The sequence below is a fragment of the Canis lupus genome, chromosome 20 (genome assembly GCF_003254725.2).
Source record: "Canis lupus dingo isolate Sandy chromosome 20, ASM325472v2, whole genome shotgun sequence".
Taxonomy (NCBI): Eukaryota; Metazoa; Chordata; class Mammalia; order Carnivora; family Canidae; genus Canis; species Canis lupus.
The window spans coordinates 7,741,209-7,769,160 of record NC_064262.1 but is presented as its reverse complement, the minus strand read 5'-3'; the positions used below and the strand labels follow the sequence as shown (position 1 = coordinate 7,769,160).

Below are 27,952 nucleotides of genomic sequence, written 5' to 3'. Positions count from 1 at the left end.
ATTTTACGATTCCATTTATACGAAATGTCCATAATGGGTAAAACCCATTGATATAAAAAGTAGATTAGTGGCTTCCTAGGGCTGGGGGAGGCGTGGGTTGTGGAAAAATGGGGAGTGATTGATAACAGGTACGCAGTTTCTTTTGGTGTTGATGAAAATTGGGATGTTCAAAAACTATGGTAATGCTTGCATATTGCACAAAACTATGTAAATATATTAAAATCACTGAAATGTATACCCTAAATGGATAAATTCTATTATGTGAATTATATATCAATAAAGTTACAAATATATATAAAAATATTAGATAATACTATCGATGGCATACAAAAAAACATCAAGGAGACAGATATGGCAAATAAAAGTTTGGGAAACACTAGATTAGAACAGTAATCCTAACAACCCTATGAGGTCAATGTTGATTTTTTCCTGCTGTACAGGAAACTGGACTCTAAGAGACAAAAATGCCCAAAGACAGAGTTTAAGAGCGTTTTGAACCCACGTTGCTGATGTCAAAACTAGTACTCTTATCTGACATGTTCCTGGACACCCAGCCCTTGAATTCAGCTCCCACCCCTACTTTTCTGATGATGCCTCTCTCTTCATTGTGCCTCTCTGAGACTTGGGTCTATCCTATACCAATGAACACCAGCCACGGTTTTTACCTGGGCTCGAAGCCAAGACAGGGTTATCAGAGCTAGTTTCTAGGTAGTAGCAAAGAACAAGCTCATTGTACAGAAGGGGAAACCAAGGACCAGATCACATAGGTAGTCAGAGATACCTCTGAAACTCCTGGAGAGAGATCTATGGCCAACATGACCAGCTGTGCACAAAATACCCTTCTACATATAGAGTTATTGCTGGAAAATGGCTGCCCAGACAAGAACCACATTTCCCCGATGCAAGAGCCTCAGCAGTAGCCAGACTTCAGGATGGCCTCCAATGAACCCTTCCCCTGCTATTCACGCTCCTGTGTAGTCTCCTCCCACACTGAATAAAATTGACCTATGTAACCAATAAGATACTGCAGAAATGATGGTGTATAATTTCTGAAGCTAGATCATAAAAATACTGCATCTACTTTGCTCTCTTGGATCACTTACTTTGGGGAAAATGAGCTGCCATGTTCTGAGGATACTCAAGCATCCTTATAAAGAGATCTACTTGGCAAAGAGCTGAGCACTCTTGCCAACAGCCATGTGAGTGTGCCATCTTGGAAGCAGATCCTCCAGTACCAGTCTGATCACTGTAGCCACTGCAGTCTCTTGAGAAGCCCTCAACCACAACTACTCAGTGATGTCTCTCCTTATTTCCTAACACAAAGAAGCCAAAGATTGTAAATACTTATGGTTCTAAGCTACTAAATTTTAGGGTAATTTGTTATTCAGTAATAGGTAACTAGTACTGTTACCTGTGACTAGTTCTTGCCAGTGAAATGTGTGCTTAAAAATTACATGCTACTCCAGGCTCATGTGGTTAAGATACAAGTATACTGTTTCTGCTCTCTCTTCCTCTTCCCACAGAGATATTTTTCTTTTTTTTCCCAAACAGATATTTGCACACCCATGTTCATAGCAGCACTATTCACAGTAGCCAGCAGGTGGGAGCAACCCAAGTGTCCACTGAGGGATGAATGGATGAACAAAATATGTTCTATGCATACAATGGGATATTACTCAGCCTCAAAAATGAAAGAACTTTTGACACATGCTACAACAAAGATGAACTTTAAAACATCATGCTACATGAAATAAGCTAGTCACAATAGATAAATATTGTATGATTCCATTTATATGAAGTACCTAGAATAGTAAAGTCATAGAGACAGAAAGTAGATTGGTGGCTGTCAGGGGCTGGGGAGAGGGAAAAGGAATTTAGTTTTGAATGGATACTTAATTTCAGTTTTTGAAGGCAGAAAATTTCTGGAGATGGATGGCAGTGATGGTTTCACAACAATGTAAATGTAAATAATACCAATGAACCACATACTTAAAAATAGTTAAAATAGTAAATTTCATATTCTGTGTATGTTATCACAATTTAAAAATGTCATCATGTGCTGAAAAAGAGTTACTGCCTCTGCTGCCCACCCCCCAACTCAGCTTCTGTGCTTAGTTGGGCACAAAGTGATGGGGCTTTGGGCTAACTCTTCTTCCAGCCACTATTTGCCAGAGTGCTGTTGACAACAAAGACTAGGATCCTGTATTGACAATACAGGTTCAGTTGCCACCAGTTGTATTTGTGCCCAAAACAATAGTGGCTTAAACAGGATGAAAATTCAGTTTCAATTTTCTCATATATAGTTTGGAGGTGGGCAGTATGCTACTGGCATGGTGACTGCTCCATGCAGTCATTCAGAGACCCAGGCTCCTCTCTTGCATTCGGCCATCACTAGAGTGTTTTTCCACATGACTCAGGAGGGCTTACCACCACATCTATGTCTTAAGCAGCAAGGTGAAGAAAGGAGGGAAGAAGGGGCATGCCTCCTTCCTTTAAGACACTGTCATTTGGGGTCTCTGTATCAGGAGTAGAATGTAATTGATGCCTGATGTATTGTCTGTCCCTTGCATGCTCCAACAGGACATCAACTGCATTCCTTCTTGCCATGGCACTCATGAAGGTGTCGCACAGAGATATTAGGAGCACATGTTGAACACAACAGAGCTACTATGTGGATGGAACCTGGGTCCCTGCATCTCTGCATGGAAGACTATGTCAAACATTCACATAGAGCTTTGTACATGTGAGAATAAACCTTAAATGTGTAAAAGCACTGAAAGTTCAGAGTTTATCTGTTATTGCAACCATCATCCTCTTAATTAACACAGAGTTTTTCAACTAGAAGTTAGGAGATTGAACAACACTTTAAGGCTGAGGCTAGGTTGGACAATGAAAAATAGCTTTGGAGCCAAGAGACCCAAATCCAAGCCTTAATAATCCCACTTACAAACTGTTCTTAAACTCTTTCATCCTGGTTTGCTCAAATGTAATTTGGAGATGATGATAAGACTGACTATACACTATTAGTGGTGTGGATTGAGAAAGGAAATCTATAAGAAGACAGTTGAGAAAGATCTGCTTGAGGCAGTGACAGACACCTGTCCCCTTGCCATCCTCCAAAGAGGAAAACAGATGGGCATTTAGAAATGGGCACAGCATATCGTAACTCATGGCTTGATGAGAAGCAAATGGCCCACTAAGGGTGCCCGATCGCTAAGTCATGGCTGACTACCCAGCCTTGGGCAGGGAACTGTCTGGTTTGGATTTGGCAATAGCTTTGATTGGAGACCTCAAATAGCCTCCTGAGAACTTACTTGGTTGGGACTCAGATTGGGTATGCAGCATGGATCAACTTTTTCCTATATTATATCTCAACTGGACAGCCCTGGCCTAGAAAAGCTGAGACACTAAAAGCTTTGGCTGCCACTCTAAAAAGTGTGGCAATCACTTAGGTCTGCATAGTTGAATCAGAAGCACAGATGCTTCAAGGACTGGGCAAAGAACCTAAAAGCACGAAGAGGCAGGGTGCCATGGAATAGCGAATGACTGGTACTGTGATTTGTGTGGCAGGTTGGGTGTGTCTACAGGCTCATTTTAAGATCATAGCTAAACTAAAGGCTCAGTTTTGTATTTATTGCCATCTACTGTCCTAGCTTTTCTAGACCAGGACTGTCTAGTAGAAATATAAGTCACATAAGTAATTTAAACTTTTTAGTAGCCACATTGAAAAAGTATGAAAGATGAAATTAATTTTGAGTAATACCTTTTACTTAATCCAGTAAATGATTCTGATCACCAATTCCAATCACCATCAAGTAATTCTCAGACATCAGTTGAGTATCCCACCATTCAACTCCGTTCTGACACTATCTACTAGAGATTGCATCAGACTCCACTGGTTAAGGGTTCAGTCCCAAAAGACTGCTCCTCCTCCCACTTTTGACACCAATTCCAAGTCCAGGTTGTCACCTGTGCTTTTGGCTGATCAGCTGTAAGTCACAGGTTCCCATGACACCTTCCTTGGGTTGGATTACTTTGCTATATTGGCTCACATCTCAGAGAAACACTTTACTCACTTCCTTACCAATTTATTATAAAAGCATATAACTCAGGAACAGGCAGATTGGAACAGATACCTAGAGTTAGGTTTGAGGAAGGGGTGTGGAGCATCTGTGCTCTGTCCCAGAGCACCAATCTCCCCAAACTTCCATATGTTCACTACTCCGAAGTGGTCTGAGCCCTGTCCTTTTGAATTTTTTATAGTGGCGTTGTTACATAGGCATGATTGATTAAATCATTGGCCATTGATTCAACCTCTAGCCCTTCTCCCTTCCTGGAGGTCAGGGGACAGGAGTGAAAGTTCCAACCCTCTATTCACGGTTTGTTCTCCTCAGGTGCTTTCCAAAAGTCCCCTCATTAACATAAACCCAGCTGTGGTGGAAAGGAATTTGTTATAAATAACAAGATACCCATTTCAACTTAATGGCTCTCAAATGATTTCAGGAACTGAGGACAAGAGATCAAATATTAAGACAGAAGATGATTACAGTACTCTTTTCCCCTCAGGAAATTCTAAGGGTTTGGGGAGCTGTGAGTTAGGAATCATGGAGGATGGCCAAATATGTATGAGAAATGTATTTTGGTCATTTGAATGACCAAATATATATTTCTTATAAATCATAATATTACACCCAATATAATCCAAAGTATTATAATTTCAGCATGACTATTCACTCAATTTCAATACTAATATTGAAAATATTAACTATTTTACTTTCTTTTTTACACTATCTTTGAAATATAGAATATGTTTTAACACATCTCAGTGAAGACATGGGAGCACTTAGTAACCACACGTGGCTGGTGGCTGCTCTGTTGGGACAGTGCAGTCCTAGGTAACTGGCATCCCCCAAGCACACTGGGCATCTCCGCAATTTTATGCCTTTGCCTCTACAGTGCCTCTGCCTGACATAGCTTCATCTCCTTTCCCCACCTGCACTCCTATTCCTACTTCAAGGGATTAATGTGAATGTCACCTTCTCCCTAAAGTCTTATGCAACGCCAAAGGAGGAAGGGTACCCTTTCCTCTGTAATCCCATTAGACCTTGCATCCATCTCTATTCTAGTGCCCACCATGCTGGATTATTGTTTTTTATCTTACTGAAAGGCCAAGACCATTTCCAAGCCTTCACCAGCACTCACACTGCTTGACACAAAGCAGACCTCCAATCACAGCTGTTGGTTTTAGGGACAATTGTGGGGCTCTGTCTGGGATGAGGATGTTAGGGCATCAGGAAATTTTATTTAAAAGTTCCCCCTATTAATTTTTTATACTGAGTCTCGTTAAAGAAAGTGGTAGAAAACATTGGGGTGTCAAAGTCTGAGCCAGAGAGCAATGACTTGGGGCTCCATGTATCTTTAATAGTCCTTCAGTTCTTTTTATGATTCTCTCTAGGAGATATCTGAACAACCTTGGTATATAGTTACAAGGCAGAGTATAGCTAGGGCCAATGGGGAGTATGGCATTTTACCAACTGAGTAATCTGGGATCAGTGTTGACATCTGTAATAAGAGGACCAGGACTACCATATTGCACAATTTCAGAGTAGTAATGTGAATGGCGTCCTCAATGTTAGCACTTACAGTCTGTGTACCTGGATGCAGTGGTCCTAGGAGCCCTAGCTGTAGGTAAATGTGAATATCTGTAACATGTCACTGGCTTTAGACATCTGAGCCAGGTTATGCAGATTAGATATAAACACAGGGAAAATCAGAACACAAGGAACCATATGTGTTCACACACAGGTGCTTCCCAATCCCAGAAGGACTACAGCTCAGAGTCCAAGTGTAAAATCAATATGTGGAACTTGGAAAGCTTTTTCCTATAGCAACAGGGCCCAGATGGGGGATTCACTGCTTAGGCTGGCATCCAGGATATAATAATTAAGTTTTGAATCAGAATTTTGGGGCTTAGATGAAGAAAGAATATAAACTTCTGTCCTCTAATTTTTCCACTGAGATCAAACAGGGAAAGGCAAAGTTTATGTGAGTGAAACCAGTAGCCAGAAGAAGACTATCGTGAGATCTGGCAGGTCAGAGGATACATCCAATAATTGGGTTCGAATTCTAACTTGATTGTGTGATTCTGCACGAGTTGCTCAACATCTTTAAGCTTCAGCTTCATGATCTGCAGAATGAATATTTTACCATCCCAACCCTCTAATGGTTTTGTGTAGCTTAACAGAGATAATGGTACATGAAGGTATACGCATAGCTTGTGGTAAGCATTATCAATCAGCTTTTGCTGTATAATAATCTCAAAATCTCAGTTTATTTGCAGTCTTGTGACTATGGATTGGTTGGGGCAGCTCTGCTTCAAACTGTGGGTCTGAGGTTTGGCTGGAGCATCTCTGCTCCACTGTCTCCTTCTAGGGCTCCCGCTAGAGGGGCAGCAGCTACATTTTTTTCTCATGGTAATGTCAGCAGGTAAGAGGGAAAGCACAATTACACAAGCACATTTCAAACCTCTACTTGGCCAATGTGGATCACATGGTCAAGGGATGGGGAAGCACACTCTGCCTACCATGGGTCTGCAGCAAGAGTGAGGATATAAAAGAAATTACAGGCAAGTGAACATTGGGGACCACTCAATTTACTACAGTATACAGATAGAATTATTATCTACTTGTGTTTATTTATCCAAACATTTCAATGGAATGTCTTACAGTATTTCCAGGTAGTTCTTCCAGTATTTCCTTCTCTCAAAAGAAGGCTGTCATTAGGGATTGTGGCATAAGATAAGCAGGTGAGTAAAGACGTAGGGAGGGAAATGGCTAAGGGGCAAGGAGAGGGAAGTGTTCCCAGGCAGAGTCACCCATCTATCTTAATTCTGGCCCAGACAGTAAAGATCTTGCCCTGAACCAGCACTGAGAGCATTAAAAGAAGAATGTTTTCACAGCGATCTGGTGAGGGCAGTTCCTAAGCCTGGTGGGATAAAGGCTGCAATATGACACTTCTTCTGGAAGGTATGGTTATTAAGCAGTCCTGAGAGTATAGAGGGTGAAGAAATCATTTTAGAATTCATGAAGAAGATGAACATTGAACTGGGCTTAAGATAATGAGTTGTGCCTGATAAGCAAAGGGAAGCATTGGAAAGGGGAAGGACATGAGAAAAAAATGTATAAACTCACTGATATTCCATGGCTAAATATAATAGACATTGATTATTATGGTCGCTAAGTCAGGAGGTGGGAAGTGGGCTGGGATGAGTTTGCTCATACCTCTGTGGTCCCTGTCTCTACATTAATCTGGGTTTGCCTGGGAGCACACAGGCTGGGCAATTCTGCTCTGTGTTTATCTTGTTTTCCTCCCGAATCAGTGGACTGACCTGGAACATCCTTCACAGGGTGATGGCAGAAAGCAGACGTAGGCAAGCAGAAACCCTACCATCACTCATGGCTTAGAATTGGAACATCATCACTTCTTCCTTATTCTCGTGTCCAAATCAAGTTAGATGACTGAACTCTGGTGCTGGGAGGGTCCTACAGAGTTACATGGCAAATCACATGGATATAGGGCAGGGTGAAGAATTGGGACCGTTAATGCAAACCTATTAGAAAAAGGCATAGTGATGGTAATAAGGCAAAGTTTTTGCAGAGAACCGTGTTCTCAAAGACTCTTGTGACTAGAAAAGCCCACTCATAAGTACTCCTGTGGCCTTCCTACTGTGTGCTGGTCTAGTTTCCACTGCAATATCTTAAGTGAGAGGAGTTTACTACCTCCTGGGACAGATTAGTCAGTTTGGATGATTTGTAAGGAATTCTTTCTGGTACCTAATGGTTTTTGGTTTCCTCTCTTTGATCCTGGTTCTGCCATGTAGTTTTTTGGTCTTGCAACCGTTCACACCATTGAAGCCAGTGCACTGTCCAGTGTTCTGACCTATTCCTCCTTGAGCAAGCCATCAGTGGGTGTATCTGCACAAAGTAGAGTAGGATCATCGTCCTCAAGATGGAATGCTGGAGTTCTGGAGTTCTACTAACCTGGGAGAACACTGTATACTTTCCCTTTCCTCATCCTTCATCTTCAGCACCAGGTCAAGTCCTGTGGGTTTTTTTTTTTTTTTTTAAGATTTTATTTATTTATTCGTGAAAATACATAGAGAAGCAGGCTCCCTGCGGGAAGCCTGATGTGAGACTTGATCCCAGGACCCCAGGATCATGACCTGAGCCAAAGGCATGTGCTCAACCACTGAACCACCTAGGCACCTCAAGTCCTGTAGGTTTTACCACCTTCCCCTTCCTCTCTTCCTCTCTATCGCCACCTCCCTCATGGAAGCTGCATCATCTCTTGCCCAGACTAATGCAGTAGTCTCTTCATAGCATCCACCTCACTCCATAAACCACTTTTCACAGTAATCTCTTTATAATGCAAATATGCTAATGTCACCCATTACTAAAAATGTTTCCCCTTTTGTTCCACACTCTGTGCTCCAGCCTCAGCCTTAGTGCTCATCTTTCAGGACCCCAGCTCCCTCATTCCATTCATTGCTTCTGTCCCTTCAGGATTCAGCTCATCTGTCACTTGCTCACAGAGCCCTCCCTGATCTTGACAAGGTCAGATCTCTCAGTTACAAGCTTTTCCAGCAACATAGAGCTCTCTTTTGTGGCATAAACCAGGATCTCCAACTTCTATTCATTTCTGTGATTACTGCACTAGAATCTGCATCCTCCACTAATCTGTAATGGTGGGCTGGTACACTGGCTAGGGGGGTGTGGGGTTGATTTGTAGCCTTTGTAGATTGCTGTGGTATAAGTAAAACCACCACAGAAGACTTCAAGCTCCCAATTATGGCTTGCAAAATCCCTGAAAACTTAAAAATTGGCTCTCATGAGCTTGTATGAGCTGGCTTCAGCGTACTCTCAGGGCAGGCTTTCTATCTGGTTTTGTACCCTCATGACAAATAAAATGTCTGAAGATAATTGAAGATCCATAAGTATTTGGAGTACAAATGAATGAGCAATGCTGAAGTTTAAATGAGCCTTCAGGATAGCTATTTCCAGAAGATTAAAGACTTTGAATGCTTGCCCTGAGAAAGGAATAAGAAAGTCATGATATTTCTGTTCTATTTAAAGAACAGAAATATTTTTATGTTTTTTATTTATATATTTATTTAACAGAAATATCTGTATCAGGCACTAATATAAGTACTTTACAAATACTAACCCATTTAATCTTCCTAACAAAGGTAAATACTATTAGTACTCCTACTTTGCAGATAAAGAAACTGGAGCTCGGAGTTATGTGCCAAATTGGTAGACCTGGGCTTTGAACTCAAGAAGTGTGATTGTATAGCCCATGTAACTAACCACTAGGCTGTGCTGCATCAGGACTAGCTCTGGAGATGATCCATGGCCCATATTCCTATCTTGCTCCAACCTAAGTACATCCATCCCAGAGACATGGCTGTGTGCTCTTCAAGTCACTGCCACTCAATAATAACAAAATGAAAAAGGTTCAGAGATGAGGCTCTGAAATATTGGGGGAAATATCAGTTCTTCTGCATAAGGACAGAAGAAAAAGAACAAGAATTTTCAGAGCCATAATATAACCATGGGGAAAGACTTTAAACATTTATTTACCAAATTCTAGTAAGAGGATACTGACTTGGTCAACTTCCATAAAAGGAAACATTAAAACCTGAGAGGTGAGTTTGAGATATTAGCGTTTATACAATGTTCTTCTCTGCATATAGTCTAACTTTACCTCTAAGACTACCCTGGGAGATGAGGAAAATCAAGCTCATTTTGATAAGCCAAGGACATCGCAGTTCAGAAATTAGGGGACATATCAAGGCCACATAACCACCTATCAGCAAAACTGAGCCCAAATGTGTGCCAGAGGATGGCCAGCTCCAACCCTCTTATGCTGCTCAGTGTTACTTACCAAGCAGGTCTCATAAAATCATAGCTCCTCAGAGGAAGTCAATTCCTGGAGCTAATTGTGCTGAGGAGCATTATAAAGCAAAATGTAATTAGATTCAAAGGAGGTTTACACAGATTCTTGGGTGATAGCCTAATATTGCAATAAGGGTTGGGACTGTATTTCTAACTTTTGATGTAGTTGTTCATTTAACAGTGGGACTCCTAGGTACTATGTACCTATTGCGTGCAGGGACTGTCAAGATCAAACATGAATTTCTTCCTTTATTGCCCATTCTATGTGCAGTATGAGGACCATGCCTGCCCCCACTGAATAAAAGTAATAATATGGAGTTTTTGCATGGATAGAAAGGGCGTCCATTTAGAAGGAAAGGCTGGAATAATCAGATTGTGGGGGCATTTTGAATGCCAAGGGAAGCAATTTTATTTCATCCTGTAGGAAAAGGAAGGTCAATGAAGACTTTTAAACAAGGGGATGACATCACCATCATCATCACAATAAAAATAATAACTACTATGCACAGAACACCTATTGCTTTCAAGGCTTTCAGCCCTCAAACCCTCATGCCAGAACTAGTATCAACCCCACTTGGCAGAGGAGGGAGCTTGAGGAGAGAGATAACAGCTCATAAGGAGCAGAGCCTGGATGTGACCCCACACCTACCTGAATTCAGTTTACTCTTACCCTAAACACTCTGCAGAATCTTTGCTTTTGAACATACCCTGCACAGCACACGGGGTCGAAGGTGTGGGAGCCATCAGGATTTCTTTGGGTGGCTAAAAGCATGAAAAAGATGAAATTTAGAAGAGAGAAAGAAAAAGCAGAGAGGCAGGGAGAGAAACAGCAGCTGAGGCAGGCAGTGTTTAGGAAAGCATGTAAGTGTGAATTTTGAGACAGAAAGAAGGGGAAGATGGTACAGAGAGATACCTAGAGGTCAGGCAGGATGGGAATGGACAAGGATCTGTAAGATTTGCCAAATGAAGAGGGCTTCAGGGACTTCCAAGAGAGCACTTTCAGCGGAATGGTGGGGGTGGGCACCAGATTGCTGTGGGCTGAGGAATGAGTGGGAGGTGAAGACATGGCCAGCAGCATGTAAACTTACTCTTTCAAGAAATATGATAGTGAGGGGGAGGGGAGGAAGAAGGCCTGAAATGGGAAGATGGCAGCAGGAAGGGTTTTCTAGGGGGATGGAGGTGGGGAGCGACTTGAGCAGTTGTAAGCCATAATGAAAGCAAAGGCTGAAAGCTAGCAGTTGGGGAGGTTCTCCCTGAGAGCCCAGAAGGAGCTCCCAGGGATGGATGGAGAGCATGAGTGAGAGCTCCTGCGGTTGGCCTTCTTCAGGGCTATGGAACGATGGAGGTAGATCTATCTCTGTGGCCCCTTGCAGATCTAATTTTCTTTCCCTTTTCTTTCTCCTCCTTCCTCCCTCTTTCTCTCTTGCCATAAGTATTTACTTAACACCTACTATGTGCTAGGTCTTACGCCAAGCCCTGTGGCTATTATAATGACTGAGACAGTGTATATCACTGTTACAATTGAGTGGTGTGATAGATATTAAACAAGAAGATTCATGAATATATATATTGTGTAACTACAGATTGTATGATCATGCCAAAAAATGAAGTTCATCGAGCATTTCCAATGTACTAAGTACTTTATGAGCATTTTCTCATTAAGTACACACACAGACACACACCTCATAAGAAAGGCATTATTGGTATTTCCTTTTGCAGATCAGGAAACTGAGGCATAGAGGTCAGATGACTTCACATCGCTCAGAAAGGTGGAGCGTGAGATTCAACTTATACTTGCCTATCTTCGGACAGATGCTCTTAATTTAACTACCACACGGTCCTGACTCCTTGTGTTTAGAACTTTAGCACCAGGATGGGCAAGATCTGTGGGTGTGCCCATCCTAGGGGAAGCTCACAAATCTCCAGAACTGGGAAGAAATCAGGAGTTCATTTACTTTCTTTTTCCTCCAGGTGTGGTCCCTGAGCCAGCAGCATCCACAGCACCTGGAAGTTTGTTAGAAACACGGAAGCTCCAGCCCAGGCTGACCCACTAGATCAGGATCCGCAGGTGCTTAGTATGTATCTTAAAGTTGGAAGAAGCCTGGTCTAGAGCCCACTTCTCTCCTTAGAGAAGGGCAACCTAGACCCCAGCTATTGGAGGTTACGGAGTGGTGGAACTTGAGGGACTGGTCTCCGTCTCCGCAGCCCGCCGTAGGCCTGAATGGGCGTTTCCACTCTTGTCCTGAGGCCAGGAGGTGGGAGAGCGCGAAGGAAGAGAGCGCAAGGTGCTCGGCGCGCGCAAGGTGCTCGGCGCGCGCAAGGTGCTCGGCGCGCGCAAGGTGCTCGGCGCGCGCAAGGTGCTCGGCGCGCGCAAGGTGCTCGGCGCGCGCAAGGTGCTCGGCGCGCGCAAGGTGCTCGGCGCGCGCAAGGTGCTCGGCGCGCGCAAGGTGCTCGGCGCGCGCAAGGTGCTCGGCGCGCGCAAGGTGCTCGGCGCGCGCAAGGTGCTCGCGGGCTCCCGGGCCCCGCGGGGCCGAGGCGGCGTGGGCGCCCCGAGGGCCGGGCCGCGGCGTCGGCGTCCCCGTCCCCGTCCCCGTCCCCGCGCCGGCCCGGCCCGGCCCGGCCCGGCCCCTCAGCTCCACCCCCTGCCTCCCCCTCCCGCCCGCTCTCGCCTCCTGAAAAGCCAGCCCGCCCGGGGCGGCGGCGCAGAGTCGGGCCCGGCGCACGAGGCAGCCAGCGCGGCCATGACGGCGGAGAAGGCGCTGCCTCTGGGCAACGGGAAGGCTGCCGAGGAGGCGCGGGAGTCGGAGGCGCTGGGAGGCGGCGGCGGGGGCGCGGCGGGGGCGCGCGACCCGCGCGACAAGCGCGACAAGGCGGTCCACGAGCGGGGCCAGTGGAACAACAAGGTGGAGTTCGTGCTGAGCGTGGCCGGGGAGATCATCGGGCTGGGCAACGTGTGGCGCTTCCCTTACCTGTGCTACAAGAACGGAGGAGGTGAGGCGGCACCCGCGGCGCCAAGGAGGACGGGTGGGGGCGGGGAGCGGGGGGTGCGCGCGCGACCCCCCCGCGCCTGCGTGGAGCGGGACCCTGGGGCAGTGCCCGCCTCGGCCCCGCGGCTCTCCCAGCCCAGGGCTCCGTGCACGTGCCGCCTCGCACCTGAATGTGCCGCCTGCTGGCACGCGGGGACTTGGCAGCCAGGTGCCTTCTGTGGCGGCGTGAGCTGGAGGCCTAGGCTAGGAGCCTTTGCTTCTGGCACTTGCATTACTGCTTGGGGCGGGAGCCTCAGCTTCCCGGAAGCCGGCACCAAGGAAGGGGACCCTGATCATTATCTGAGTAGGTTCGGGTTTTGAGCGCTTAGTGAAAAAATGCCAGACTCCATAACAAGCTTTACCTACATCATCTCATTTCATCCTTAACGTCACCTTTGCGGGCATTGGTATACCCATTTTGCAGATGAGAATGCAAAGGGTCAAAGAAATAACCCCATAAGAGATAAAGGTGGGATTCTGCAACCAAGGCCTGGTTTTAAACTGGGATTGGACTGACAACAGGGAAAAACTTGTAGGTGGGTCATGGATGTTTCATTTGCCCTTAAGGTGTTCACTAGGTCCCCTTTCCGGCCTATCTGGTGGAAACGTTGGCACCAAGCAGTTTCTTTCACTGGTCTCAGAATCACCCACAACCAATAGCAACAACGCTGATTTGATGTTTAGGAGATGCTTAGAGATTGTGAAGTGGGGGACAGGGAAAGGAAGGAGAGGAGTCGTTCCTGGTGACATGCCCAAGTCCGTTTGGTGGAGGTGCTGCAGTGAATCCTCAGATCTTTCAGCTCAAGGAGTTTAGGAGCCTCTACCTGTGGTATCAACAGGACAGATAGCAGGTGCATGGCAAGGGACCCTGTGAAACCTTCTTGGGTGGCACGGTTTTTCCAAAGAAAAGCCTGTGTCTGTGTATCCCTTTCTTTGCTGTGCCCCTGCCCCTCCAGCAGATCCCCAGACCCCAACTGAAGGTGGCTCAGAAGTTGGCTGGCAGGGACCACACTGTTAGACTGCATGGAGCAGGACTTCCTGTGCGAGCAGTTGCAGGGAGAGCGAGAAGGGTACTGCTTGGCCCAGGCCCTTTCTTTGGAGACATTCATCCTGAAGGCACAGGCTGCTCCAAGCCTGCTCTGCACTAGTAATGAAGTGGCCGCCGGTGTTGGTGGCTTGGCATAAGGGAGAGAGGGAGTGGACTGGGAGACCTGGAACGTGCTCTGTGGCCTCAGCTGTGAGTTCTGCCTCTCTGCAGATTCAGCCATCATTAGTTGCCGTGTCTTCTTAGAAAACTGTGGAAACCTTTTAGGGTAATCTTAGGCAAAAATTGTTTTAACATCTTTTTTTAATACAGGAAATGGTTGTGCCAAAACAAAATGCATGCCTAAAAGGAGAAAACAGTAAGTTGGGTTAATTACAAATTATGCACAGATTTTTTAAAAAGTTGTAGTGAGTAAAGTTTAAAAATTAGCCTTTTTTTTTTTTCCCTCTGAAACTTGCCAAAAAGTCTTCATTGGGTACGCAGATATCCTGATTTAACTGAGCTAGTTATCTTAAGAATTACTAGCTTCATGAATACATAGGCTAAAAGCTTTTCCGAAAGTGCCATCTGTTAGGTTCTAGAGAGTTTACAGGTAAGCTAACATATTAGGGAAACTACTGCAGCTTTTTCTAATCACTTAGACTTATATTCAACAAACAGACCCTCTTGTTCCTTTTCACACACTTTTTGCCTTCTGATACAGTTGAGGTATCTTGCCCTTTAAAAAAATATCTACACAATTCTATTCATAGATCCCAACAATAGTTTTTAAGATATTTCTTTCCCAATGTGAAACGTTAAAGAAAGCATCTTGCCCCAAGAAGCTAAGACCCTTTCAAAATCTGGTAGATGTGGTCCTACTATCAGGATTGATCAAAATTGTTGTTATTTAATTCAAAGGTTAAAGAGACTTCATTTAGCAAAAAGCAATTTCAGTTAACGCCTTCATTTGTGCGATCAGATGCTGGGGAATTGCATGTGTTTTCAGGCTTTGTTATTAGATAGGTGAGAGAGAATGAGGGATTTGGAAAAAATCCTTTTCTGGTTATAATAGCTCATTCACCTCAGTTATTTAATTTGTTTCACAGAAAGACCCAGGCAATGGGTATTGTGTATCAAGATAGGAGGACTAAAGCTTATGGTGGTCTTTTCCCAGACTGATACAAAGTCAGCCTTTCTGAATAGATAGATTCTTGCTGCAAACCCCTTATAATTCAGCTCCATACCTGACCCTCATGTGTTGGGGCCTGATACTGCTTATTGCACATCTCCTGGAGAATGCTTTTCTTAATGAAAAAGATTTTTTTTTTTTTCAGATCACTTCGAAGTAAATAAGAAGGGGCCCCTTCACCTAGCCTACTGAAGTTACTTTAGAATATTAGAATAGAAAAGAAGAATGTAATGTCCAGGGAGGGAGTGGATTTAACCTGTGCCTGGAGGGTGAAATATATAATTATATAATCAACCAAAGAAAACACTTTTACATTATCATCTTAGATGCACATTTCTATGAGATAAGTGGTACAGATATCGAGTATTAAAGCCCCATTTTACAGATGAAGAGATTGAGTCTGGGAGATGTGATGTAGAGACAGCAGAGACCCAGGGCCATGTTTTCTGCCTGTGGTCCTCAAGGTGTGGACTTGACCTGAAGCTCAGAGAACATTATGTCTTGCACATAGTAGGTGCTTATTAAAGATTTCTTGTGCCAAACCTGAAGTAGTAGAGGCAATTTTAACCTCATTCCCTTACTTTGCATCCTTGTAGGGGCGTTCCTGATTCCCTACGTGGTGTTTTTTATTTGCTGTGGAATTCCTGTTTTTTTCTTGGAAACAGCTCTGGGACAATTCACGAGTGAGGGTGGCATTACGTGTTGGAGGAAAGTTTGCCCTTTATTTGAAGGTAAGCATTGAGATAGAAAATGAAATGGTGCCTAAGTGATGTCAGGCTGTGAAAAGTAGCTGAGACTATCTTAACAAGGTGGAGAGAGACACAAATCCCTCCCTTTGTTCTTTCAGGCATCGGCTATGCAACACAAGTGATCGAGGCCCATCTAAATGTATACTACATCATCATCCTGGCATGGGCCATTTTCTACCTAAGCAACTGCTTCACTACTGAGCTCCCCTGGGCCACCTGTGGGCATGAGTGGAACACAGGTATGGCCCCCAGGGAGGGTCTCTCTGCTGGTCTTGCTGGAGGGCCTGGCATTGGGGGTATGCCCTTATCCTGGAGATCAATCCTGGCCTTTGTCCTCTTGACATGGGGCCAGATTCCCCTGAAATTGGAGGTCAGTTCTGTACCAGGTCTGGTTGCATTCTGTGGGTTGCAGCCCTGAGCCTATGCTGAGCCCTGGCCCAGAATTGGCACGGGTGGAAGAGTGGTGATATCCTTTCCTCACTTTGCCAAATACAGAGACTGAGCCCTTTGCAGACAGAGTAGGGGTTCAGGCTCCAGTTCCAACCCTACTTCTTGGGGTATCAGATTTTCTTCTGCAAAATGAAGGGGTTAGGCTAGATCAAGGATTGCAAACCAGGGGCCTACAGACCAATTAGGCTTTAGATCAGTGATCAGCAAATTTCAAAAATGTGTTTGGTTGTCAATTTTTTTTTTTTTTTTTGGTTGTCAAAATATAAAACCCAGAAAACCTCACATGAAAATCCAGATTTCCAGCTTCTCTTGAAAAATTAAAAGATTTGGCAACAGCAGATCCACATTCCCACCTACTTGCTTGGCAGCAATGCTAATAAGCACTTGTCTTTAGATAAGTCCTCTATCCTCAAGTTGACCACAGTCTCCACCCAGCCCACATTACCTATTTACTTTACCTGTCTCACCCAGTTACATATTTGAATTTACCATTCTCCCACTCCCTTGAATGAATAACTTTTTAGGTTACGTTGGATTTTAATGCGCTGTTTGCTTTTCGATTTGTCCATCCCATCAAGATTAAGTTTTATAATCCAGGGAGGGCAAATAACATGTTTAATCCCTATCTGTGATGGCCATGCTCAGAGCAGACATCACTAATAGATCATGGAACTCTTTCCTTTTGAGTTTAGTCTTGGCTTCAGAACCCTTCTCAGCATTGTTCCAGGCAGCCACTGCCTTTTGATTGGAATCAGCACACATGCTCACCACCTGTGTTACAACCTGTGGTTAGGTTGTCCCTGGAAGTGGCTTGTCGTCCTGAAGGCTGAGAAAGTAAGACTGGGTAGGATGTTGGTTGCCAGCAGAAGGAACAGTAGGAATTAGGCCTAGAGAATACTATGAAGTAGTTTCTAGTCCTGCATGACTTTATCCTGCTCCCACCCATTGCATTTCCTGGAGGTCTCACTGTCTCTCTTTAGGTCACTGGTTCTTAACCTTTCTTTGGCCAGGGACTTCATAGAGATGTTTATCAAATTAAAATTCAAGGATATACTCTTAGAGGCCTGTGAGTCCTCCATGATAATTTAATTGTGTTTGTTTCTTTTGAGGACACTCTAAAAATATGCACATGTTCTGGATTCTCTACCCAACCACCTTATAACTGAGGACAGTCAGGAGATTTCAGTGCCTGATTTTGTGCGTGTTTATAACTTAAGATGTAGTCTTGATAAATAGGATGATGGTGGCCAATGGAGAAGAGGGGAGAGACTTAATTTATAAATAGTACTTTGGTACTGAGTGAAGTCCAGTTAAGAATGCAACAAACTGTAAGAATAAAGATATTGTGAAAGCCTGACCAGATCAAAAGGGTAGTAGAATTGAATCTCATGTAGCCAGTGGAAGAATAGTCAAGCTGAACTCAATAGACCCTGCCTCCTCCCTGTCGATTCCTTTTTTTTTGTTGGGAAATCCATTTAATTTCACAAAATGGCATTATCCTACACATCCATTTTATGCTATCAATTTGAATTGTGTTCTGTAGTTGATATTTAATGTATAATTTAATTCTGGCTTTATTATATGAATACTATAATCACAAATAACTTATAACTCATTTGTACATAATTAAATGTCATTTTAATAAAAATACCTTGTCAACGTTGGATGTCTGAGAAATTTTTTTACTCTAGAAAAAAAAACGAGAAACATTGTTTTAGAGACTGATCAAAACTAAAGGCTCCTCTCTCTGGAAAAAGGCACAAGGGTACCTAGAATCTCAGATTTTCAGATTCCTTTCGGGACTTTGTGGACCTCACAGACCTCCCCACCCCCCCACTCCTTTCAGAATATGGTTAGTATTTGTCAAGAGGAGCTGGAAGGAGGCGGATGATCAGAGGACATTTCCCCAGCAGACTGCAAACCTTTCTTTTACTGGCTTGCAGCCCACCGTTCTCTTAATAGTGTGTAAACACTTGTGATGTGTAAAACATCATGTGTGGGAGGTGCTTCTGCTCCAGAGTTTACAGATGTAGTTGGAGGGTTTGCACACATGTGAGGAGAGAGCAGTGCCGGAGGGAGGTGGAGCACTGGCTCTGTGCTGACCCCCGTGCTGGGTGCAGGACCTCCAAAGTGAATGGTACAGCTGCACTTGGGGAGTTCACAGTCTGATGGTGGCCAAGGTGCCTCTGTAACCAGGGGTGCTGTAAAGAGGTATAAGTTCCATGGTGGGGAACAGACCTGGGTGATAACCATAACAAAAGAGATGGAGCACTGACTGGAGTCTACTCCCAGGTATGTCCCTAAATGGCTGGTGACTTTGTAGAGGAGGGAGAGAGTATGGATGTGGGTCCTCTGAATATTTCTGAACCTTAGATTCTCTTCCTCAAAATAAAGGGAGTTGGAGAAGGTAGTTTCTTGGAAGGCCTTTAAATCCTAATTTTCTTAGACTTTAGGAGGAGGAAGATTGAGGAAGTCTTCCTGGCAGAAGGGGTTGATCTGAACCATTAAAGTTAAACAGTTAGATGTTTTTTACTTGAAATTCAAATTCTCCCATAGTCCCCAAGTTTCATGAAATGAAGAGACATTTGATAAGTCCTTTCTTGCTTGGACTGATCAAGTGAGGGAATGGTGAAGAAAGCAGAAATCCTTTACACATATAGGCTTGTGACATCTCATCCAGTTATCACATCTTTATGAGGTAGCTGCAATGTTAGTATCTTTCTACATGAAGGAAAACTGAGTCTCAACTGTATTACTGTCATAGGGACCCCATGACTGACCCACTCCTTTCATTCCTTTATTCCTGCTGGGGCCACTGGGCAGGGCAGAAATGCCATGGACATGTCTTCAGTAGGGAAGTAGAAAAAAGGAAAGGAAATTAGGGAGCAAGGCACAGGGAAAGAGTTTGATAGGGCATATGGAGTGGAAATGAGAGAAGGTACCCTGCCCCCAAAACTTTTCCTCCTGTTCGATCAGACCAAACCTCTCTCTTAAACTGTAAGTTATTGATTGATTTCCATCCCCAATGTTCTCTGAGGCATGTTTGCTTGGAGTGGCTGGGTAAAACCACCTGGTTGCATCATCATCTCTGAATGTTTCCCAAGATCCAACCCTTGCAGAGGTTAATCTTATATTTCTTGTCTTGTTTTCACTGTAGAGAATTGTGTGGAGTTCCAGAAACTGAACATGAGCAACCACAGTCATGTGTCCCTGCAGAATGCCACCTCTCCCGTCATGGAGTTTTGGGAGTAAGTGGAAAATGACTTGTGTCCCTTGGCCTGTGAGGCCTCTGTCCTGGTCCTGTTCAGTTAACATTGCCCCCACCCTGGGAAAAGCCTGACCTCTTCTTTCTATGGCTTCACACTTCCTGGCTTCTGTGGGCATTTGACTGCTTTGGAAACCAGTGTGAAGATTTTAGAGGTTTCCCAAAGGAGCAGCTAAGAGAAATGTTTTCTTGTTCTTTAATGACATGTCAGCATGCCTGGTTGCTTATTAGGATAAGAAGTGGTGGTAAAATGATAGTTAAAAAAAAAAAAAGGCATTTTTAACAAAAGAGGAGACATAGTGTGTTTGTGATAAGCTAAGTCAAAACTATATTTAGCCTGGAAAGCAGACATCTTCAGGGAGAGGGGACAGGTTTGTTTTCTGAAGTGTCATGCTGAAGTGTCATGCACAAAGGAAGCAGATCAACTTTAATGGTAGAGGTTATAAAGAGGAAGATTTCAAATGTGCTTTAAGGGAAGAACTCAATTTCACAGCACTGGTCTGCACGTACTTCCGAAGGTTGTGATCACCCATCCCTGAAAGTGTTTAGCTGGTTGAGGGCTGTCACTCATTGGGGAGATATCTGAATCCAACATTACAGGCTGTAATTATGTGGATGGGCATTTTCCTAGAGGTGGGCATTTTTCCGTCAGTATTCCAGACGGGTCTATGACCTAGCAGTTACAGGGCTGCCACGTGTGATTATAGAAGTCATTCACTGCACAACCCTAGGGGGCATCATTTATATTGTGAAATGTGTGTTCCAGAATTGTGCATTCCCAACTTGCATAACAGTACACAGTGGCCCTGACTCAGGATCTCCTGAGTAGGGATAGGAGAATCCCTTATTCCAGGTATTGAAGAGATGTTTCTTCTGTGAGTCAGAGGTTGGGCTAAATGCTTTCTGAGGCTTTTCAGTCCAAAAAAAGTATGGCTTTATTCAAGAGCATCCCCTACACTAATTCCTAATGCCGATTATCAGTAGTGTAGAGGGGCAGTGGTTTTATGAGTTTATTTAAGAGAAATGTTTATGAGTGATTTAATTATCTTCCCAGATTCCATTCACCTCCTTCCCTCTTTAGAGGTCATGATACTGAATTTAAACTTAACATTCTCATGTTTATACTTAATGTGTGTGTGTGTTATCTCACATATATACACACATTATACATTAATATGTAATTCTATATTTTAATTTTATATAAGTTTTACATTAAGATATATATCTATAAACTATTTGTATATTAATAGTACATGTGTTGTATATTCATCTCCTGAATAGTACCTAGACCTTTCTTCCATACTTAAAAATTTTGTATTGATGATATCCATTACTTACATTTTCTTACAACCTTGTTTCTTTGCTCCACGTTGGTTTTCAGATGTTCCCGTGTTGATATACATGTAGCTTTGGTTCATTTATTTTTTCCTGCTGTATAGTATTTCAATACATAAAAAGACAACACTGTGTTTAGCCAGCTCCTCTTGATGGGAATTTAGACTTTCTCCTGTTTCCCACTGTTATAAGCACACTGAATAAATATCTTCTCCATGCTTCGCTATGTGTCTGAATGAAGGGTTCTAGGCCATACAGAGTAGAATTACTCATAGTATGGTGCAAGCATTATGGGTTTTATCAGATAATGTCAAATTGCTTTCTGAAAAGATTGTTCTAATTTACTTTCTCAACACTAGTGTATGTGAATTCTACTGTTCTATATTCTAGACAGTACTTGGTCTGGTTGATTTTTAAGTTTTGAATCTTGCTATTTCAAGTTGGCATTCCTCTAATTACTTGCGAGGTTGATCACCATTTCATGTTTTTTCCTCTATCTGGGTTCTTCATCTGTGAACTTCCTGTTCATATCCTTTTCTCTTTGGATGTCTTTTCTAATGGGTAGGAATTTTGATACATTCTAGATAATAGTATATTGATACTTTCTAGATGTAAGTATGCTGCAAATAGCTTTTCCTACTGTGTGGCTTTTCTTATTTATTTATGGCATATAGGAGTTTCAACTTTATTGAAATCAGATTTGCCAGTATATTCTTTTTGGTTTACATAGTTGGTACCTTATTTAAGATGTATTACCCTACCCCAAAGTTGTAAACATCTTCTGTATTTTCTTCTAAGAGTTTTAAAAGTTTCTATTTTCATATTTAGGAATTTTATTTTTGCATATGATATGATGTAGGAGTTCAGGATTTGTTTTGTTTTTGTTTTTTTAATATAAATTACCATTTTTTTCAGCAGTATTTGCTGAATAATTCACATTTTCCTACTGGTTTGTAATGCTCTCTTTCATATATGATTTTCCTGAAAGCACAGGTCTGTTTTGGGGCTCTGTGTTCCATTCCACTGGTCTCTTTGGCTAATTGTGTGTTAATACCACACCTATACTTTTATTGTAAGCCTAGAGGTGGTAAGACAAGTCTCTCACTTTATTATTTTCCAAAATTATTTTAGATTCAGCTTTCAGGTTAAATCACAGTAAAGAAAAAATAACTCTATGGGGATTATGGTTGGCAGTATATTGAATATATAGGTTAATTTGAAGAAAATGGACATCTTTATGATTGAGTGTCTCTGTCAATGAACATGGTATAGCTCTCCTTTTATTTGGGCTTTTTTAAATGCCCAATACATTAGTATTACTTAAATGTCTGTAGAGTAGCAGCATTAGAATCACCTGGTTAGAAATACAGATTCTTCAGCCCTTCCCAGACCTACTGAGTCATAGTCCCAAATACAACATACATAAGATGTGTGCTAGAGAGGAGGCTGCTATGGTGGGTGGGCCAGTGTGGCCTTTCCCAGCTGCACTGGGCTATGATTTCTCAGAGGAATGTCACAGAGACTTATTTCAAGCTGCACATTTAAGGGTCTGTAAGACAGGATCTCTGTGCTTCCTTAGGGAACCTATCCTGAAACTCCACACTGGACAAGATCTCATAGTAACTTACCATTGTTTTGCACCATCTATTTCCTTTGTAATATATATATATATATATTCATTTCATATATATATATAATTGTGTGTATAAAACCTCAATTAAATCATTTTTTGTGCAACATGTTTGTTTATTGTCTGTATTCCCTAAAAGGTAGTTTTACAACAACACCTTGTTTGGCTTTATTTACTATTGCTGGTCTTGGAAGACCCCTCAGTGAATATTTACAGAATGGATAGATGCATGGGAGGAAGGCAGGCAGGCAATATTTTCTAGAAAACATTACACGAAGAGTCAACATTCTCTGACAAGGACTCTTCCTGTCACTAATCCGCCCAGCCAATATCATTGATTGCTTCCAGGATCCCTTTGTGATATACGTATTATCAACTTATTTGGACACTAAGTGGTGGGAGAAGACAGCTAACCTGCATCTTTATGTGTAACTGGACCTTTTGGCCTACCACTTGACCATTCCAGATGAAAGTCCATGGGAGAATAGAACCAGTGATTCTAGTTTTCTATTAGACTGCATCTTTATTATCTGTGCTGTTTTGAATGTGCCACATCCTTAAAGCTCTTGAATACTGATGTGACACCTTTTCATAAGATGCTTTTGTCAGACAGCTATAGTTCATCTTTTCACAGAGTTGGGCTTGGAACAGAGACTCCGTGAGATGTTCATAATATCCTACAAAAATCTGCTGGGGGCCACATAAATTTGAGAAGGGCTGAAGGCTGTACTCTTCAGCAAGAACGTCTATTTCTTTGATTAACTCAGATTCCTCAACATCTTTTCCTGTGGAATCATTTGGAACCTTTCCCTTCCTCCCCTTCTGACACTTCCACCTCCCTGAATGCTAGCAGTCCACAAAACACAGTTTGACACATACTATGTTAGGAGGGAGTTTTTCCTTAAATTCAGCCAAGAGTTGACTTCTGGGGCTTTGTATAAAGCATGCCTAATTCTTCACCAGTGTGACAGCCCTTCAAGTATTGGATCAAGTTTCCTCAGAAGCATTTCTTCTTTGGTTCTTTTCACTGTTTCCTTGTGTGGCTGGCTCACAGATGCCTCATCTTGGTTCAGGTCCCAGGTATGCTCTTGTTATCTTTCCTCACTGCCTCTGACTCCAGGGACCTCATTTAGGGATGCACTGCTTGATCAGAATAGAATTCCTTGGCCGCCTGCTCATTCTCTCATTTCACAAATGTCTGAGCTCCTGGTGCATGCACTTAGGAAGAACTACTGCACATTTGGAGGAGGCAATAATCTGGGATGCAGTTCTTGCCCTCTAGAAGCAGAGGTGAGACAAGCTCCTAAACTACCATACAATCTGTTACAAGGTGCTACTTCCCTGCCATGACCAGTCATGGCTTCACCTTGACCTTGGGCACCTGGCCCAAATATCCCCTCTCCTACCATCTTAAGGGTTCATTTCCCTTTTAAGGGTATAAATTGTTGGCTTAGCCAGTGAGAACCAAGACTGGAAAGTCTTAGATTCTGGCTCAGGCAGGTGGCCTATGGGGAAGGGCCGTTTGTCTTTCTGATGTCAGATTTCAAAATTAGGCCATCCTGGTTTTCTTAGAAACTCATTATGCATCTAGCATCTGAGCATTTTTCTAAATATGTTTGCAGTTCTAAATTTTAAGCCCTCTGTTGGGATTGAGTACTGTCAAATATGTAACCAGCCTCATGGCATCAGGTGGGATTTGCTCTTTCTTCACTTAAGACCGTGAATCCCATTGGTCCACAGGTCTTCAGCAAATCCATGTATTGCTGTGTATACAATTGAAATCACTTTTGCATGGTGTCCATTTAACCAGCATTTGTTGAGCACATACTGTGTGCTGGGCCTGAATTAAGCTCTAAGGGTTTTCAGTTCTATATCTTTATTCAGAAGGATGAGGTCCTATCTTTCTGGTTTATCTTCACTGGATGAGTTTTTAAAATTTAATTATTTCTAAATCATGTGCCACTTGATTTTCTTTGGACACAAATTTTGGGAGGCAGAGGAAATGGAGTGAAACCCTGATTCTTTCTGTGGACCCAGGGCCCAGCACTGCTTCCCTCTCAGACTCCTTCCCCTCTACTATTGCCCTCATCTACACAGGCCTTCTTTCTGTCCTTTGTATATACTTGTCCCACGCTCAGTCACAGGCATTTGTTATTCCCTTTGTTTAGCAGACTCCTCACCAGATCCTTATGTATCTGGCTCCTTCTTATCATTGCATCTTTTTTTTTTCCTAAGATTTTATTTATTTATTCATGAGAGACACCGAGAGAGAGGCAGAGACGTAGGGAGAGGGAGAAGCAGGCTCCCCACAGGGACCCTGATGCAGGACTCCATCCCAGGACCCCAGGATCATGACCAAAGGCAGATGATCAACCACTGAGCCACTCAGGTGCCCCTTACTTCTTACTGCAGATGGGCCGCCCTCTCTGACCATCCCAGCTACATCAGCACTCAGCTTCTCTCAACTTCATCGCTCTGTTCTGTTGTCTACAAAGCACTTCCTGTAATCCTCATGTCTTTGTGTACTTCCATATTTTCTCCCTCCCTCCCTTAGGATATAAGCCCATGCCAGCAAGGACTGTCTTTGTTTCCTGTTGTTTTGACAACACATTCTAGGTACTTAATAAATATTAGTAGAGATGGATGAATGAATGGATGGATGTTTTTTAACCCCTTAGAGTTTGTTGTCCTTATTTGTAAGTTGGGAGTGATAATGATAACACCCACCTACAATGCTGAGATGAGGATAAGTCCTCGCCTGTATTGAACCCAGTATGGCTAGACCCTTTGGAAAGGATTGATTGCAGAAAGAATGTTCATGATTGACTTTCCTGTTTGTGAGATGAGGATTAGCCCGGTTCCCCACCCTGCCACCTTCTCTGGATTGCTGTGAGGATTAAAGGAAAGAACATACACTAAGACCTTGGATGGGTTGTAAGTCAGGTGCCCACCTTAGCTCCTGACACTGAGGCTCAGTGCCTCTCTTCAACCCACCTCTGCACATGCAGATTCATAGCTGGTCCTCATGCAGAATTGGCTTGTGTGTCTGGAGCAATCTTTGAGCCTCCTACTAGAGGGTCAGAAGTGCCCCACCCCCCACCCCGCCCCAGACCCTTTCCCTAAGTCAGAACCCAACACTGGGTGGCACCATCTACTTCTGCTAGTTTGGAGTACCTTACTCCCAATATATTACCTCCTTCATGTACATAGTGTAGACTTCAGCCAGCAAGTTCTAGAACCCAGTTTAAGTCCTCTCTTCCTCCACCAGCCCAGCACACCACCCAGGGTAGCTTACCTCCCTGAGCCTCCATCTGCTTCTCTGAAAATGGGATGGTAATAGTACCTAACTCTCAAGGGGGTCAGAGCTTTGGATGAGATGAGGCCTATGTGCTTTCCACGTGGTGAGTACTCAATATGTAGTAGCTAATTTTTAAAAGGAAGCTGTCATTCAGCTCTTTGAAAGCCTACCTGGATTCTTTTCAGCATTCTTAGAGAAGGCTCATTAACTAGTTCTGTTTGCCCCTTAGAGTGGATCTGAAGAACTCTCAGTGCATTTTCTTCACTTGATTGTTGTTTTGACATTTTCTGAGAACCTCCAAGGTGCTGGGCACCTTGTCAGTAGCCAGAAAGATCAGGGGGCTTCTATCTGTACCTAAAGAAGCATATAGCTTAGTAAGAGGAAGCTGGAAAGTAAAAATATAATAATAAAATAAAATGAGTGAAGTAAGTCAGTCGGAGAAGGACAAACATTTTATGTTCTCATTCATTTGGGGAATATAAATAATAGTGAAAGGGAATATAAGGGAAGGGAGAAGAAATGTGTGGGAAATATCAGAAAGGGAGACATAACGTAAAGACTGCTAACTCTGGGAAACGAACTAGGGGTGGTAGAAGGGGAGGAGGGCGGAGGGTGGGAGTGATTGGGTGACGGGCACTGGGGGTTATTCTGTATGTTGGTAAATTCAACACCAATAAAAAAAAAAGGAAAGAAAAAAATAATAAAAAGATTTTTTTGAAATATAAAGCAACATATTTGTAGGATAGCTGCCTTGAGCTTAGATGAGGAGGCCTGGATGCCTGGGCTTTGGGGAAGGCTTCATGGAGTTGCTGAGGCTTAGCTGGGTTTTGCAGGGTGAATAGAAGTTTATGTGTTTGCCAGTGTAGTGAGTGAAGAGCATGCCAGGTGGAGGAAATAGCACAGATAAGAACCCAGACACCTGAAGCTATATGTTGAGGTTTGTAGACTTTACCTGCAGTGCTACTACCTGTGGAGGCTGGGGAAGGGTGGAGGACTTTGCTGAAGAAGTAGACAGGACCAGAACATCTGGTCAGTCACAAGCCTCTATGAAGTACCTACCCTATGTCAGGTATCATCGTAGGTTCTGGGATACGGCATGAACAAAACAAAAGACTTGCCTGGTGGAGCTGACATCATAGATAGCCAAATAAGCAGAAAGTATTAGGTTAAGTCAGGATTGGTCTGCTGAAGAAACAGCAAGCAAAAGTGTCACAGGATCAGGGAAGGCCTCTTTAAGGAAGTGGCATTTGAGCTGGACCTGAGAGGAGTGAGGGAGGCAGCCTTGTGGATATTGGGGATGAGCCCTTGGGCCAAAGGAGTAGCAGGAGCCGTGACCCTGCAGTGGGAGAATGTTTGAAGTGTTTGGGGAAGAGCAGGCAGCCAGTGAGGCTGGAACCAAGTGCGAAGGACTTCGGTGTCTTTCCGAGGGCTGTATCCATGGAATAATAGGATCAGATCTGGGATTAAGACTGATCACCCACGCTGCCAGGTGGACACAGGAGGCAGGGGCCATGGGGGCGCTTTCTTGGTCCAGGCGCATGAAATTGAGGTTTCCGCCTGGAGAGAAGGCAGGTGGGGTTGGGAAGTAGTGTCCTGACCTGTCAGGGAAGATAGGTAGAAACAGTCTTGTGGGGATGATGGTAATTCTGCTTGGCCATGCCACGCCCCAAGAGAGTAAGAGAGCTTGCCCTTCTGATCCATTAATGCCTCCCACCTACCCACTGGCACTAAGATACTTACTACCCACACACATCCTTGGTGGGCTTTTCCTAATGGGGGCAGATGGGAGACTCTAAATTTGCCTGGACTCTCTCGGCTTTTACACAGCAGTGGAAGCCAAGTTAGCAATAACCCTGAGTGCTTGGCCAGCACATTTGCTTTGTCCCCATAATCCTACTTCTGGAACTTTATTCCACTGGGGTGACCACACTAGTTAGAAACAGCATGCCAACAGCAACACTGTGTTAATTTAAAAAAAAAAAAAGGACACATGTAAAATGTTCTAAAATATGATACTGATTAGATAAATT

At 43.4% G+C, this 27,952-nt stretch overlaps 1 protein-coding gene across 2 annotated transcripts in view; it reads left to right on the top strand.

Moving 5' to 3' along the window:
• The first annotated feature begins 12,674 nt into the window (after positions 1 to 12,674).
• SLC6A11 (solute carrier family 6 member 11) overlaps positions 12,675 to 27,952 on the top strand; it is a 125,299-nt gene continuing 110,021 nt past the window's right edge. For both annotated transcript variants that reach the window (XM_049097908.1, XM_025449805.3), the window contains exons 1-4: positions 12,675 to 12,944; positions 15,792 to 15,926; positions 16,043 to 16,183; positions 19,552 to 19,642. In XM_049097908.1, coding sequence (XP_048953865.1) covers positions 12,695 to 12,944; positions 15,792 to 15,926; positions 16,043 to 16,183; positions 19,552 to 19,642 — 617 coding nt within the window. In that variant the 5' untranslated portion in view covers positions 12,675 to 12,694. The remainder of the gene's footprint in view (positions 12,945 to 15,791; positions 15,927 to 16,042; positions 16,184 to 19,551; positions 19,643 to 27,952) is intronic.